The sequence below is a fragment of the Aethalodelphis obliquidens genome, unplaced genomic scaffold, assembly GCF_003676395.1.
Source record: "Aethalodelphis obliquidens isolate GAN/ISIS:26980383/991018 unplaced genomic scaffold, ASM367639v1 scaffold31, whole genome shotgun sequence".
Classification (NCBI taxonomy): Eukaryota; Metazoa; Chordata; class Mammalia; order Artiodactyla; family Delphinidae; genus Aethalodelphis; species Aethalodelphis obliquidens.
This window is the reverse complement of record NW_020837975.1, coordinates 11,470,520-11,483,417: the sequence shown is the minus strand read 5'-3', so window position 1 is coordinate 11,483,417 and position 12,898 is coordinate 11,470,520. Positions and strand designations below refer to the sequence as shown.

At 38.9% G+C, this 12,898-nt stretch overlaps 1 protein-coding gene across 1 annotated transcript in view; it reads left to right on the top strand.

Annotated features, from left to right (window-relative positions):
• Positions 1-12,898, top strand: part of KIF6 (kinesin family member 6) — a 387,990-nt gene that overhangs the window by 131,585 nt on the left and 243,507 nt on the right. The window contains exon 7 of the mRNA XM_027127150.1: positions 7,870-8,076. Coding sequence (XP_026982951.1) covers positions 7,870-8,076 — 207 coding nt within the window. The remainder of the gene's footprint in view (positions 1-7,869; positions 8,077-12,898) is intronic.

Here is a 12,898-nt window from a genome sequence, read left to right as displayed (position 1 = left end):
TAAGGAAAGAATGTAGTAGCCCAGGTGAGAGGTAAAAGATATTTGGAGATGGAGCAAAGCTGACAGAGGTACATGCAATAGGACGGATTGGATATCCAACTGTGGGACACAGAATGAGGGAAAGTGATGAGGTTGTTTGGGGTAACATTAAGTTCAAGATGCTGGCAGGGCATTTTAGTGACAGTTTTCAGTCCAGCTCTTGGACATTCTACTCTGGGGTACAGAGAAATTGTGGTTGGAAATAAGGACGTGGGAGGCATCTGAACAAAGTGAACATCAGCAGTGAGACATTCTTATGACCTTTTACAGTTCATGGACCACTTCAACATTTCAATCGGTAATTACTACAACTCTTTGCAGCAAAGCAAGTCTTATTATGGCATTTCAAAGGCATGAAAAACCAAAATTACTTTACGTAAATTTGCTTAAGATTTCAACACTAGTAACTGATGGAACCAGGGCTTGAAGAAACCAGGTCATCCGACACCCAATTCTAAAATTTTGGTTGTGTGATTTTTAACTACACTGCAGTACCAATCCAATGAGAATCAGAGCTATGGAAGAGTTCCCCAAGAGGAAGAAATATGATGACCATAGCTTGGGACATGCCTATTTTAGGGACTGGAGAGAAAAGGGTCAATAAAGGAAAAGGAGACAGAGCAAGCAGTTAGAGCGAGTGGTTTTTTTGTTGTTGTTGTTGTTGTTGTTAATTTTTTACTCAATTCTTTCTTTCTTTCTTTATGTTTGGCTGTGTTTGGGTCTTATTTCTGTGCGAGGGCTTTCTCTAGTTGCAGCAAGCGGGGGCCACTCTTCATCGCGGTGCGCGGGCCTCTCACTATCGCGGCTCTCTTGTGGCGGAGCACAAGCTCCAGACGTGCAGGCTCAGTAGCTGTGGCTTACGGGCCTAGTTGCTCCGCAGCATGTGGGATCTTCCCAGACCAGGGCTCGAACCTGTGTCTCCTGCATTGGCAGGCAGATTCTCAACCACTGCGCCACCAGGGAAGCCCTGGAGAGAGTGTTTGACTCTAGAAACCTAGGAATAGAAGGAGCGTGGAGAGCTTCCATAATGAGGGAATGGTTAACATTCGTAGGTTTTACCTGAAAGATCAGGATGCTCAGTGCTGAAAACAGATCACTTTCTTTCCTTCACATTTACCTTTTTCTCATTGTTCACTCTCATTTCACGCATTTTGTCATTAGCTCCTGAACTAGATTATAAATGCCTTGAGGGCAAGGTCCAGGCCTTCTTTTCCTTCTTGTCTCTGTACTGCCTAATACGGGGCTATATACTCAGAATGATACGAAATGTGAAAGCTCTCTGCATGCAGATGATTAATCATCACTAGAATTTTTCCAAAGGCACTGTCTCTAGTGCCAAGAGCACATTTGTTTAAAATGTGCACTTAAATTTGAATGAAATCTGCCTAAATGGTGCCGTCTGTTCTTAGGCAGTTTCAAAAATGTTTAAATACAATTTTACCTTTAAAAGGACAAACGTAGGGGCATGCCTATGAGACATAAAGATGTCCTTAAATAAACACAGAGCAGACACTGGCATATCCAATCACACTTAAACAGCTATACATAAAGAATGTTTTCTGAGGTTTAAGAAATTTTTCGCTAAGAGTACACCAACTACTACTTCATGCAGAAAATATTTATGAGAAGTTACAAAATTGTAGGCATGGACTCCTACACATTACTGCATTTTAATTACAAACTACAGAAAGAAATACAATTTAATTTGATGTACCCTTTGAAATGGGTTCACTCTTCCACTATTTGTAATGGTCCACATTTTACTGTGATTTCAGTGCATCAATTTGGAAGCTGAAGACAGCTGTTGGGGATAGTCTCTATGTTAGTCATTTATATCGATTGTCATTTGACTTTTGTTACAGTGCTGTACGATTCATTGTTGTGCAAATATAACAGTGAAATGAAACCCACGTTTAAGTTCTGCAAATAACTTACAGTCACTTCCAAAACACCTCAACTTAGGTTCTAAATTTGAGTTTGCGGTTTTAGATGTACGGTTATTTGCTGATCCACTTTAGCATGCAAAATCACACACTGGCTAGGTTTAGGTATAGTTGTTGTGGCAACGAGTAATGGGTCAAATTTTCAGCCTATGTAACTCCCTAGCTACATCATCATCACGAAAACTATGCCAGTATTTTGACATCTCTGTATTTTGCTAGTTGGTGTAAATCAGTGATCGTGTATATCAAGAATTTATATTTACAGAAAGAATTTCTGGTTGAAATAGCATCTAAATATATTACCCTATCTGAATACAGGTATATCTGTATGGAAAGTCTTTCGTTAAATCCTGTTTTGCAAAGGTGGAGATCTGAACGTGTTTACTCACATGAGCATTCTTTTGGAATATTTTTAGATAATTTTTATTTTAGATATTTTGAGATATCTGATATCTATTTACTTCTGAGAATTTTTAAATAAAAATAATAGGATATTTCAGATAAAGTTGAAGTCTCCTTGTTGGCCTTTCACTTCCATCCCTCACAAAGGCAACAACTATCATTAATTTGCTATATCCTCCAGTCCATGTTTTACGCTTTTAATGACCTAAGTTATAGCACCATGAACTAATATTTTTAGATAATATTGTCTTCTTAATTATCTAAGTTCTATCATAGTATTTATATTATTCTTTAACTTGCCATTTTTCCTCAGCATTCTATTTTAGGAATCTATGTCAGTCTATACAGAAGTTTAATTTTCTGTAATTTGAATTATCCCAGTTTATTCATCTTTCCCACCACAGATGTCCATTTAGGCTGTACATCTTGCACCAACTTTTTGCTACCCCAAGCAGTATTGCAGTGGATGTCCATCCATCTCTCTGCCTCTGTCTCTCTCTCTCCCAGGTAATGTACCTGGCCCAGGTTTCTCTCTAGGAAATATACCTAGTAGTCAGGCTGTTGCTGGCTTGTGGGCCATAGGGAATTCTCTCAAAAAAGATTCTTGATTTACATTCCTACCAGCAGTGTATAAAAGTTCCTGCTTCCTTATATCCTTACAAACACTTGTTTTGTTAGAGTTTATTTTTTTAAATTTGCCCGTCTAGTAGAGGTGAATGAAGTAGTTTGTTGTTGGGTTTTAATTACTTGTCTTGACTATTTGTAAGCTTGAGCAATTTTTTCAAAGACTTGTTGACCATTTTCATGTTTCCTCTTTATGGGATGCCTGTTCATATCCTTTGCTCATTTTTTCTGTGTTGTTTTTCTTATTGATTTGTGGGGGTTCTTTATTTCAAATAGTAATCTTTTGTCAGCCATATATATTGCCAATATCATCGCCCAGTCTTTTAACTTTACGGTAGATCTCATCACACAGAAGTTCTTTAATTTTGGATTATTTGGTCAAATATTTCAAATCCATTCAGTTTTGTGTTTTGTGTCTTATCATAGATTATCTATTACTACCTTGGGTTGATTACAATATGCTTCTATATTTTATGAATGTTAAGGTTGTGTTCTTTTACACATAAGTCTATAATACATTCTGGAATTTATTTGTGTGTATAGTGTGAGAGAGCAATCTAAATTTACTTTTTCAAGGTGGTTAGACCATTACTCCAACATCATTTGTTAATAAGTCCATCCTTTCTCTACTGTGGTGTGATGTCACCCATACCTTATACAGAGTTCCTTAAATGAGCACAGCATGTTTCACTGATCTAATTCTCTATCTGTTCCTGCACCAGTCCCACAGTTTTAATTACTATGGTGTTATGATTATTCCTTGATATATAGCAAGACAAGACCCCTTTCCTTATTATTCTTTCACCGAATTGTTTTTGATTATTTTGCCAATATTTGCTCTTTCATCTGGTTTTTAGAATTAATTTGTTTTGTTCTGCAAACAAAACCAGTGGCATTTGTATTTCAATTGCATTGAATATATAGATTAATATAGAGATTAATTTTGAATTTTCCCATCTATGAAATGGTATATTAACATCTGGTACACCATTTATTCAGATTTTCATTTTCTCTGCAAATTACACATCTTTTATAAGATTAATCTCTTAGTGTCTCATCATCTTTGTTGCTATTACAAATAAAATATTTCCTGATTAATTGTTGCTGGATTATTAGAACTTTATTGATTTTTCATATTGGTCTTGCATCCCGCAACCCTGCTAATCTTTTTAGCCCTTAACAGTTTATTTGTAGACATTCTTGCATTTTCTTTGTAAGCCACAATATTTTCGGTATATAATGACACTTTCATTTCTTCTTTTCCTGTCACTATGCCTCATATATTCTTCTTGTTTATTACCTTGACCGGAAGCCCCAGTTCAGTGTTGGGTAGTAGCCGTGATGTTGGGTATCCTTGTCTGTGGATTGTGTTTACAATTCTGTAATGAATTCTCTTTATGAACCCATTCTCAGCTCTTTTACCATGAAATTCACATTGAACATTTTCAATATGGCTAGCCAAAGTTAAGGTACGGATTGTGCTCATGTAATGAAATAACATTATACTACTGGTTAAGAGGTCCCAAACTTTACCTCATTCACACTCTTTTTTCACTTTCTGAATGAACCCGGCTACATCTGTTATCAGTCATTCAGGAGAAAATAATTCATGTTAAGGATCTCAGCTACAAGTGTTTTTACTCCATTTGAAAGTGTTCACTTCCTGGGAAATGAAGTCTTTTCACTGGAAGTATAAATTTAAATCTGTTGATATTCCACAGAAATTCTCATTGTTCGCATTGCTTCTTTTTTTTAACGTTTTTATTGCAGTATAATTGCTTTACGATGGTGTGTTAATTTCTGCTTTATAACAAAGTGAATCAGTTATACATATACATATATCCCCATATCTCTTCCCTCTTGTGTCTCCCTCCCTCCCACCTCCATATCCCACCCTTCTAGCTGATCACAAAGCACCAAGCTGATCTCCCTGTGCTATGGGACTGCTGCGCTCTAGCTATCTATTTTACATTTGGTAGTGTATATATGTCCATATATATACTACTACTCTCTCACTTTGTCCCAGCTTACCCTTCCTTCCCCCTCCCCGTGTCCTCAAGTCCATTCTCTAGTAGGTCTGCGTCTTTATTCCCGTCTTGCCCCTAGGTTCTTCATGACCATATTTTTTTTTTTTAGATTCCATATGCATGTGTTAGCATACGGTATTTGTTTTTCTCTTTCTGACTTACTTCACTCTGTATGACAGACTCTAGGTCCATCCACCTCACTACAAATAACTCAAATTCGTTTCTTTTTATGGCTGAATAATATTCCATTGTATATATGTGCCACCTCTTCTTTATCCATTCATCTGTCGATGGACACTTAGGTTGCTTCCATGTCCTGGCTATCGTAAATAGAGCTGCAGTGAACATTGTGGTACATGACTCTTCTTGAATTATGGTTTTTCTCAGGGTATATGCCCAGTAGTGGGATTGCTGGGTCGTATGGTGGTTGTATTTTTAGTTTTTTAAGGAACCTCCATACTGTTCTCCATAGTGGCTTTATCAATTTACATTCCCACCAACAGTGTATGAGGGTTCCCTTTTCTCCACACCCTCTCCAGCATTTATTGTTTGTAGATTTTTTGATGATGGCCATTCTGACTGGTGTGAGGTGACACCTCATGGTAGTTTTGATTTGCATTTCTCTAATGATTACTGATATTGAGCATTCTTTCATATGTTTGTTGGCAATCTGTATATCTTCTCTGGAGAAATGTCTATTTAGGTCTTCTGCCCATTTTTGGATTGGGTTGTTTGGTTTTTTGATATTGAGCTGCATGAGCTGCTTGTAAATTTTGGAGATTAATCCTTTGTCAGTTGCTATGTTTGCAAATATTTTCTCCCATTCTGAGGGTTGTCTTTTCATCTTGTTTATGGTTTCCTTTGCTGTGCAAAAGCTTTTAAGTTTCATTAGGTCCCATTTGTATATTTATGTTTTCATTTCCATTTCTCTAGGAGGTGGGTCAAAAAGGATCTTGCTGTGATTTATGTCATAGAGTGTTCTGCCTATGGTTTCCTCTAAGAGTTTTATAGTGTCTGGCCTTACATTTAGGTCTTTAATCCATTTTGAGTTTATTTTTGTGTATGGTGTTAGGGAGTGCTCTAATTTCGTTCTTTTACATGTGGCTGTCCAGTTTTCCCAGCACCACTTATTGAAGAGGCTGTCTTTTCTCCATTGCATATTCTTGCCTCCTTTATCAAAGATAAGGTGACAGTATGTGTGTGGGTTTATCTCTGGGCTTTCTATCCTGTTTCATTGATCTGTATTTCTGTTTTTGTGCCAGTACCCTACTGTCTTGGTTACTGTAGCTTTGTAGTATAGTCTGAAGTCCAGGAGCCTGATTCCTCCAGCTCTGTTTTGCTTTCTCAAGATTGCTTTGGCTATTCGGGGTCTTTTGTGTTTCCATACAAATTGTAAAATTTTTTGTTCTAGTTCTGTGGAAAATGCCTGTAGTAGTTTGATAGGGATTGCATTGAATCTGTAGATTGCTTTGGGTAATATAGTCATTTTCACAATGTTGATTCTTCCAATCCAAGAACATGGTATATCTCTCCATCTATTTGTATTATCTTTAATTTCTTTCATCAGTGTCTTATAATTTTCTGCATACAGGTCTTTTGTCTCCTTAGGTAGGTTTATTCCTAGGTATTTTATTCTTTTTGTTGCAGTGGTAAATGGGAGTGTTTTCTTAAGTTCACTTTCAGATTTTTCATCATTAGTGTATAGGAATGCAAGAGATTTCTGTGCATTGATTTTGTATCCTGCAGATTTACCAGATTTATTGATTAGCTCTAGTAGTTTTCTGGTGGCATCTTTAGGATTCTCTATATATAGTATCATGTCATCTGCAAACAGTGACAGCTTTACTTCTTCTTTTCCAATTTGGATTCCTTTTATTTCTTTTTCTTCTCTGATTGCTGTGGCTAAAACTTCCCAAACTATGTTGAATAAGAGTGGTGAGAGTGGGCAACCTTGTCTTGTTCCTGATCTTAGTGGAAATGCTTTCAGTTTTTCACCATCGTGGACGATGTTGGCTGTGGGTTTGTCATATATGGCCTTTATTATGTTGAGGTAACTTCTCCCTATGCCTACTTTCTGCAGGGTTTTTATCATAAATGGGTGTTGAATTTTGTTGAAAGCTTTTTCTGCATCTATTGAGATGATCATATGGTTTTTCTCCTTAAACTTGTTAATAGGATGTATCACATTGATTGATTTGCATATATTGAAGAATCCTTGCATTCCTGAGATAAACCCCACTTGATCATGGTGTGTGATCCTTTTAATGTGCTCTTGGATTCTGTTTGCTGGTATTGTGTTGAGGATTTTTGCATCTATGTTCATCAGTGATATTGGCCTGTAGTTTTCTTTCTTTGTGACATCTTTGTCTGGTTTTGGTATCAGGGTGATGGTGGCCTCGTAGAATGAGTTTGGGAGTGTTCCTCCCTCTGCTATATTTTGGAAGAGTTTGAGAAGGATAGGTGTTAGCTCTTCTTTAAATGTTTGATAGTATTCGCCTGTGAAGCCATCTGGTCCTGGGCTTTTGTTTGTTGGAAGATTTTTAATCAGTTTCAACTTCAGTGCTTGTGATTGGTCTCTTCATATTTTCTATTTCTTCCTGGTTCAGTCTTGGAAGGTGTGCTTCTCTATGAATTTTTCCGTTTCTTCCAGGTTGTCTATTTTATTGGCATATAGTTGCTTGTAGTAATCTCTCATGATCCTTTGTATTTCTGCAGTGTCAGTTGTTACTTCCCGTTTTCCATTTCTAATTTTATTGATTTGAGTCTTCTCCCTTTTTTTCTTCATAGTCTGGCTAATGGTTTATCAATTTTGTTTTACAACATTTTTATTGTAGACTCCTATGAACCAAGCTTCAACCCGTTCCCACTGCATATTCACCATTCACTTATCAAGCAAGGAACCAGGATCTGCAACTGTGCGACAGGCCAAGCTGCATTTGGTTGACCTGGCTGGTTCAGAGCGAGTTGCGAAGACTGGAGTCGGGGGCCAGCTTCTGACAGAGGCCAAGTATATCAACTTGTCACTACATTACTTAGAACAGGTAAATGGGTAGGGTGGGATGTACCTATTTTAACCATTCTTTGACCATGTACTTCACATCACGCATTCTTCTAGCATTTTTGTCTTGTCTTGTTTTGTTTCTCTTCTTTTACTGTGGCAAAGTATATATAACGTAAAATTACCATTTAACTAATTTTTACAATTCAGTGGTATTAAGTACATTAAAAATGTTGTGCAAGCATCACCATCATCCATTTCCAGAACTTCTTATGATCCCAAACAGAAACTCTGTACCCATTAAACAGTAACTCACAATCTCTTTATACTCCCAGGCCCCCATCACCTCTGTTCTACTTTCTGCCACTATGAATTTGCCTGTTCCTGATTTTCGTATAAGTGGAATTATACAATATTTGTCCTTTTGTGTCTGATTTCTTCCACTTAGCATAATTTCAAGGTCCATCGTGTTTTAACGTGTATCACAATTTTCTTCCTTTTTAAGGCTAAATAATATCTCGTTGTGTGTGTGTAGATATAAATATAGATATATAGTATTTAGTATATCCATTCATCTGTTGATGAACATGACTTGTTTCCGCCTTTTGGCTATTGTGAATAATGCTGCTATAAACATTGGTATAGCTACTAGACTTCTGTATAAACCATTTCATTTAAACCTCACAACAGCTCTGCACTGTAGGTATTAGTTATTACCCACATCTTACAGTTTTTTTAACTCCGGTCTTCCACAGGCCTTCCTGAGATTACACAGCTAGTGCTGAGATAGGGATTTGAACCTCGAATTGCTTGGCTCCAAAGCCTATACTTTTTTTCACTATACCTTGTATCTTTTTGTAAAATTAGTAGTGGGTGTGAATATAAGTTGGAAACGACCTCCATGGCCTATTTTTTTCGGGCTGGTAGATTAGCTATGAGACCATAATGTGGAGATGACCAGTATCTTTTCCATTTGTAGTGACTTCATCTAGTTGGTGATTCTGACCCTGCAATGGTTCTCTTTGCCTTAGCTTCCCTCCCTGTCCCTACTCCAAGTTTACTACAGTCCATCCCAGTGCATGCTTAATTTTTAATTTCTGAATTTTATTCCAAAGGCAGAGAAAGCTCATCTGAATTTTGCTAAATAAATCTTCCAGAGAAAATTTCTCCCATCTAAAAGGAGTGCATTGAATTAAATTATTTCTCAAGTTCCTTTCAGCTCTGTGAGTATAAATGTTGTGAGTTGAATGTTAAAGATGGCAACTAATTCTGAAAAAAAAAGAAAGAAAGAAAGAAAGAGAAACATGATCAAAAACTGGAGTGGAGAAGTACAGAGGATATTGGCGAGGCAAAAAGGTCCGTTAATGAATGTTGGAGACTGAAAGATTTGAGAAAAAAGACTACTTTTTTAAAGCTGCATAATGAACCCTTTTGAGAATGATGTTGTCCTGACATTAAATGCTTTCTAATGGTCAAGCTGGCTGAAAAAGCAGATTGAGAGAAACCTAAGGGAACTTTCTGTGAACAAGGCACACACAATTAGGCTCTGACCAAATGAATCCCAGTAATGCAACACCCAGAGATTAAGGCCTGCATGGTGTTCAGATCACTTTAGTGTTTCTGACGACAGTCAGCATTCCTGAACTCTTTCTTATTCACATATTACATACTATTTTTACTTAACAGATCCTTTTACTTTATAGGATATTTATGTAACATTGATATGAAAGTATAATGGACTATATTCAAAGTGCTTTATTTCAAATATACCTACTTGTTTCAGAGTCTTCACTATCATTTAATTCCCATTATATCCATCCATCATATGAAATTATATTTATATTTGTTAGTTGAATCAAAATTTCCACCAATTGTAATCACTCAAGAAAAACATTCTGCTCCTTATCTTTTCTTTTTCTTCATTCTACACAACCTTTGCAAGCTGTTACTTGTCATTAAAACTATTCCTCTCCCTACATTTCTTCTCTTCAAAATTCTGGTAACATCAGCCTCATGTGAGCAGTCTTGGTGGCTATGTGGCATTTGGTTTTCTATATAGCTAGTTTATTTATTTAACAGATACTTATAAGGAGCAGTAATGTGCTGAGGACTGTGCTGGGCCCTGGACCACAGCGCTGAATGAAACAGAAACAGCCCCTGCCCCGAAGGTCTCATGGTCCAGTGGAGGGAGACATGCACTGAATAAGTATTCATTAAGTACGTGGCTGTAATCCCGATGGGAGACTGCAGAGCAAGTCCAAGGGGCAAGGAGAGTGTGGGGGATTGGACTTAGACTGAGGAAGGGAGAGTTAATGAAAGTTCTCTCAGGACTGATGTTAAGCAGAGATCTGAGGAATGTGTAGGAGTGAGCCCAGCCAGGATGGGGTCAGGGCATGTCAAGCAGTGAGAACTGGGAGTCTGTCAGCCCTTAGCTCCATCTGCGCGATGGATTCACCCAGGGTCTCAGTGACATTCACGTGTCATTGACCTTTGGCTCTCCGAATGTAACTTATCTGTTTCATAGATGCCCACTGCATCACTGCAGCCGTTAGCTCTTTACACTGCTGTGCAAGGGTCTTCATGGAGGTTATGGCATAAAATAATGGAGAGAGGAGGAGAAGGAGAAGATCAGTATGAGAGGAAAGAAGAACATAAATATGGAAGACTGCAGTGTGTGGACATGAGTATGTGAGATTGAGTAAAGCTAGGAGCAGCTGCTAGAGAAAAAGTTGTGGATAGTAGAGAACTATTGGAATTTTACACAGAAAGACATAAGTGAGAGGGAACCGAAGAGTACCTAGGAAGGAGAATAGTAAAAAGAGTGAGCAGATACTGTTGATGAAATAACAGAATTCAAGGACTTTTATAAATTTTTTTTTTTTTTGCGGTACGCGGGCCTCTCACCGTTGTGGCCGCTCCCGCCTCGGAGCACAGGCTCCGGACGCGCAGGCTCAGTGGCCATGGCTCACGGGCCCAGCCACTCTATGGCATGTGGGATCTTCCCGGACCGGGGCACGAACCCGTGTCCCCTGCATCGGCAGGCAGACTCTCAACCACTGCGCCACCAGGGAAGCCCAACATATTTTCTTTATGAAGTACTTTATTATGGGCCTTTGCGACTGGAAGTATAACACAGTTTAGTTTAAATAGCTTCATTCATTCATTCACTCATTCATTCAACAAATTGTGATTGAGTGTCCACTGGGTGCTACAAGTTACGTTAGGCAATGGGGATCGATGTATAATTGAGAAAGCCTGTGCTACCGTGTCATCCAGTGAAAGAGCAAAGCATACAAACAAATACTTAGAATGCAGTAAGATAAATGCTGTAATAGAAATTCATGTAGATGTCCATAATATAATCAAACTGAGACATCTTCTCTGTCTCAGTTTGAATATATAAGATGGAGATGGACTAGGAAAAGACAGTTTGGTAGCCTTTCTTCCATGAATTAGCCCACATTAGGGTTATAGAAATTCCATGCGAATTGTAATGGCCCTCTGGCCATAATTGTGAGACCCTACACCTGCTCACAGGGCACAGCCGTTCTGAGTTGAATGCACCTTATTGTGCTCAGAAGCAAATAAATTTCTATTGGCCAGAGTGCTGTTGGTTTTGGAGTTTTCCTTGTGTATGTAGTACTTTTTCCAAAGAGTCTCCTCAAAAACATTTCAAGCCACAATAACAGGGTACATCTTGACCCGAGAAATCGGGTCCATGGAGGAAAAGGAAGGGACCATGCATACTTGTTCCAGCCATAAGCCTCACGGAGTGCTCCTTGGGTGACCCCGGGTCTTTGTCAGCCCAAATGTTAAGTGAGAATCCACTGGGAGCAGAGAGTGTTTGCTCTCTCCTTCTCCAGAAATCAGAATCAGGGTCACCCCAGCCAGTTATCCAACATGAGTGGGACTTTTTCAGAGTGTTACTTTCCACTTGGCTTCCACTGAATGTGTTGCGTTCAGGAGAAAAAATTGGTGGTGCGGGGCTAGTTGTCCAAATTGTCGTCAGTTCTCAGGGGATAATCTTCCATGGACATCTGAGTTCTTTAAAAGAAATTCTCTTTAATGAATGAAGTAGTAAACTGAGTTATTGATTTCAGGCATAGTTTCTCAGTACGTGGAGATACTATTAAGTGTAATGTGGGGTTCCACCCTTTGTTGCTTAAAGAATGTCTTCAGGAACGTGTTATTGTATTTGTACATGAAATCCAAAATGGAAGTAGACACTAAAAAAATCCAGGTTGTATGAACACCTCCTCACCCTGTGCCATTCAGATCATTTGGTTTCTGCCCAGTGTAGAGAACCCAAAGCAGCACCACGAAGAATAATTTACTTCTGCCTCTCTCTCAAATACTGGCCGTTTCTAAGTCACTCTGAAGATCCGTTTCTGTCCAAGGGGTCTGGGCTTATTATGGTATTCCTAAAGTCCTCTAGAGCTGGGAGGGTACCTGCTCAGGACCCGCTTATAAAGAAATGGCCTAGGACTTCCCTGGTGGCTCAGTGGTTAAGAATCCGCCTGCCAGTGCAGGGGACACGGGTTCGTGCCCCGGTCCGGGAAGATCCCACATTCCGCGGAGCAACTAAGCCCGTGCGCCACAGCTACTGAGCCTGCCCTCTAGAGCCCGTGAGCCACAACTACTGAAGCCTGCATGCCTAGAGCCCATGCTCCGCAACAAGAGAAGCCACCGCAATGAGAAGTATGCGCACTGCAACGAAGAGTAGCCCCCCCTCACCGCAACTAGAGAAAAGCCTGTGCACAGCAACGAAGACCCAACACAGCCAAAAAAAAAAAAGGAAAAGGAAATGGCCTAGAACTGCGTTTATTGTGCTACAAGTCTTCAAAGTGATCGGGTCCACCATATTT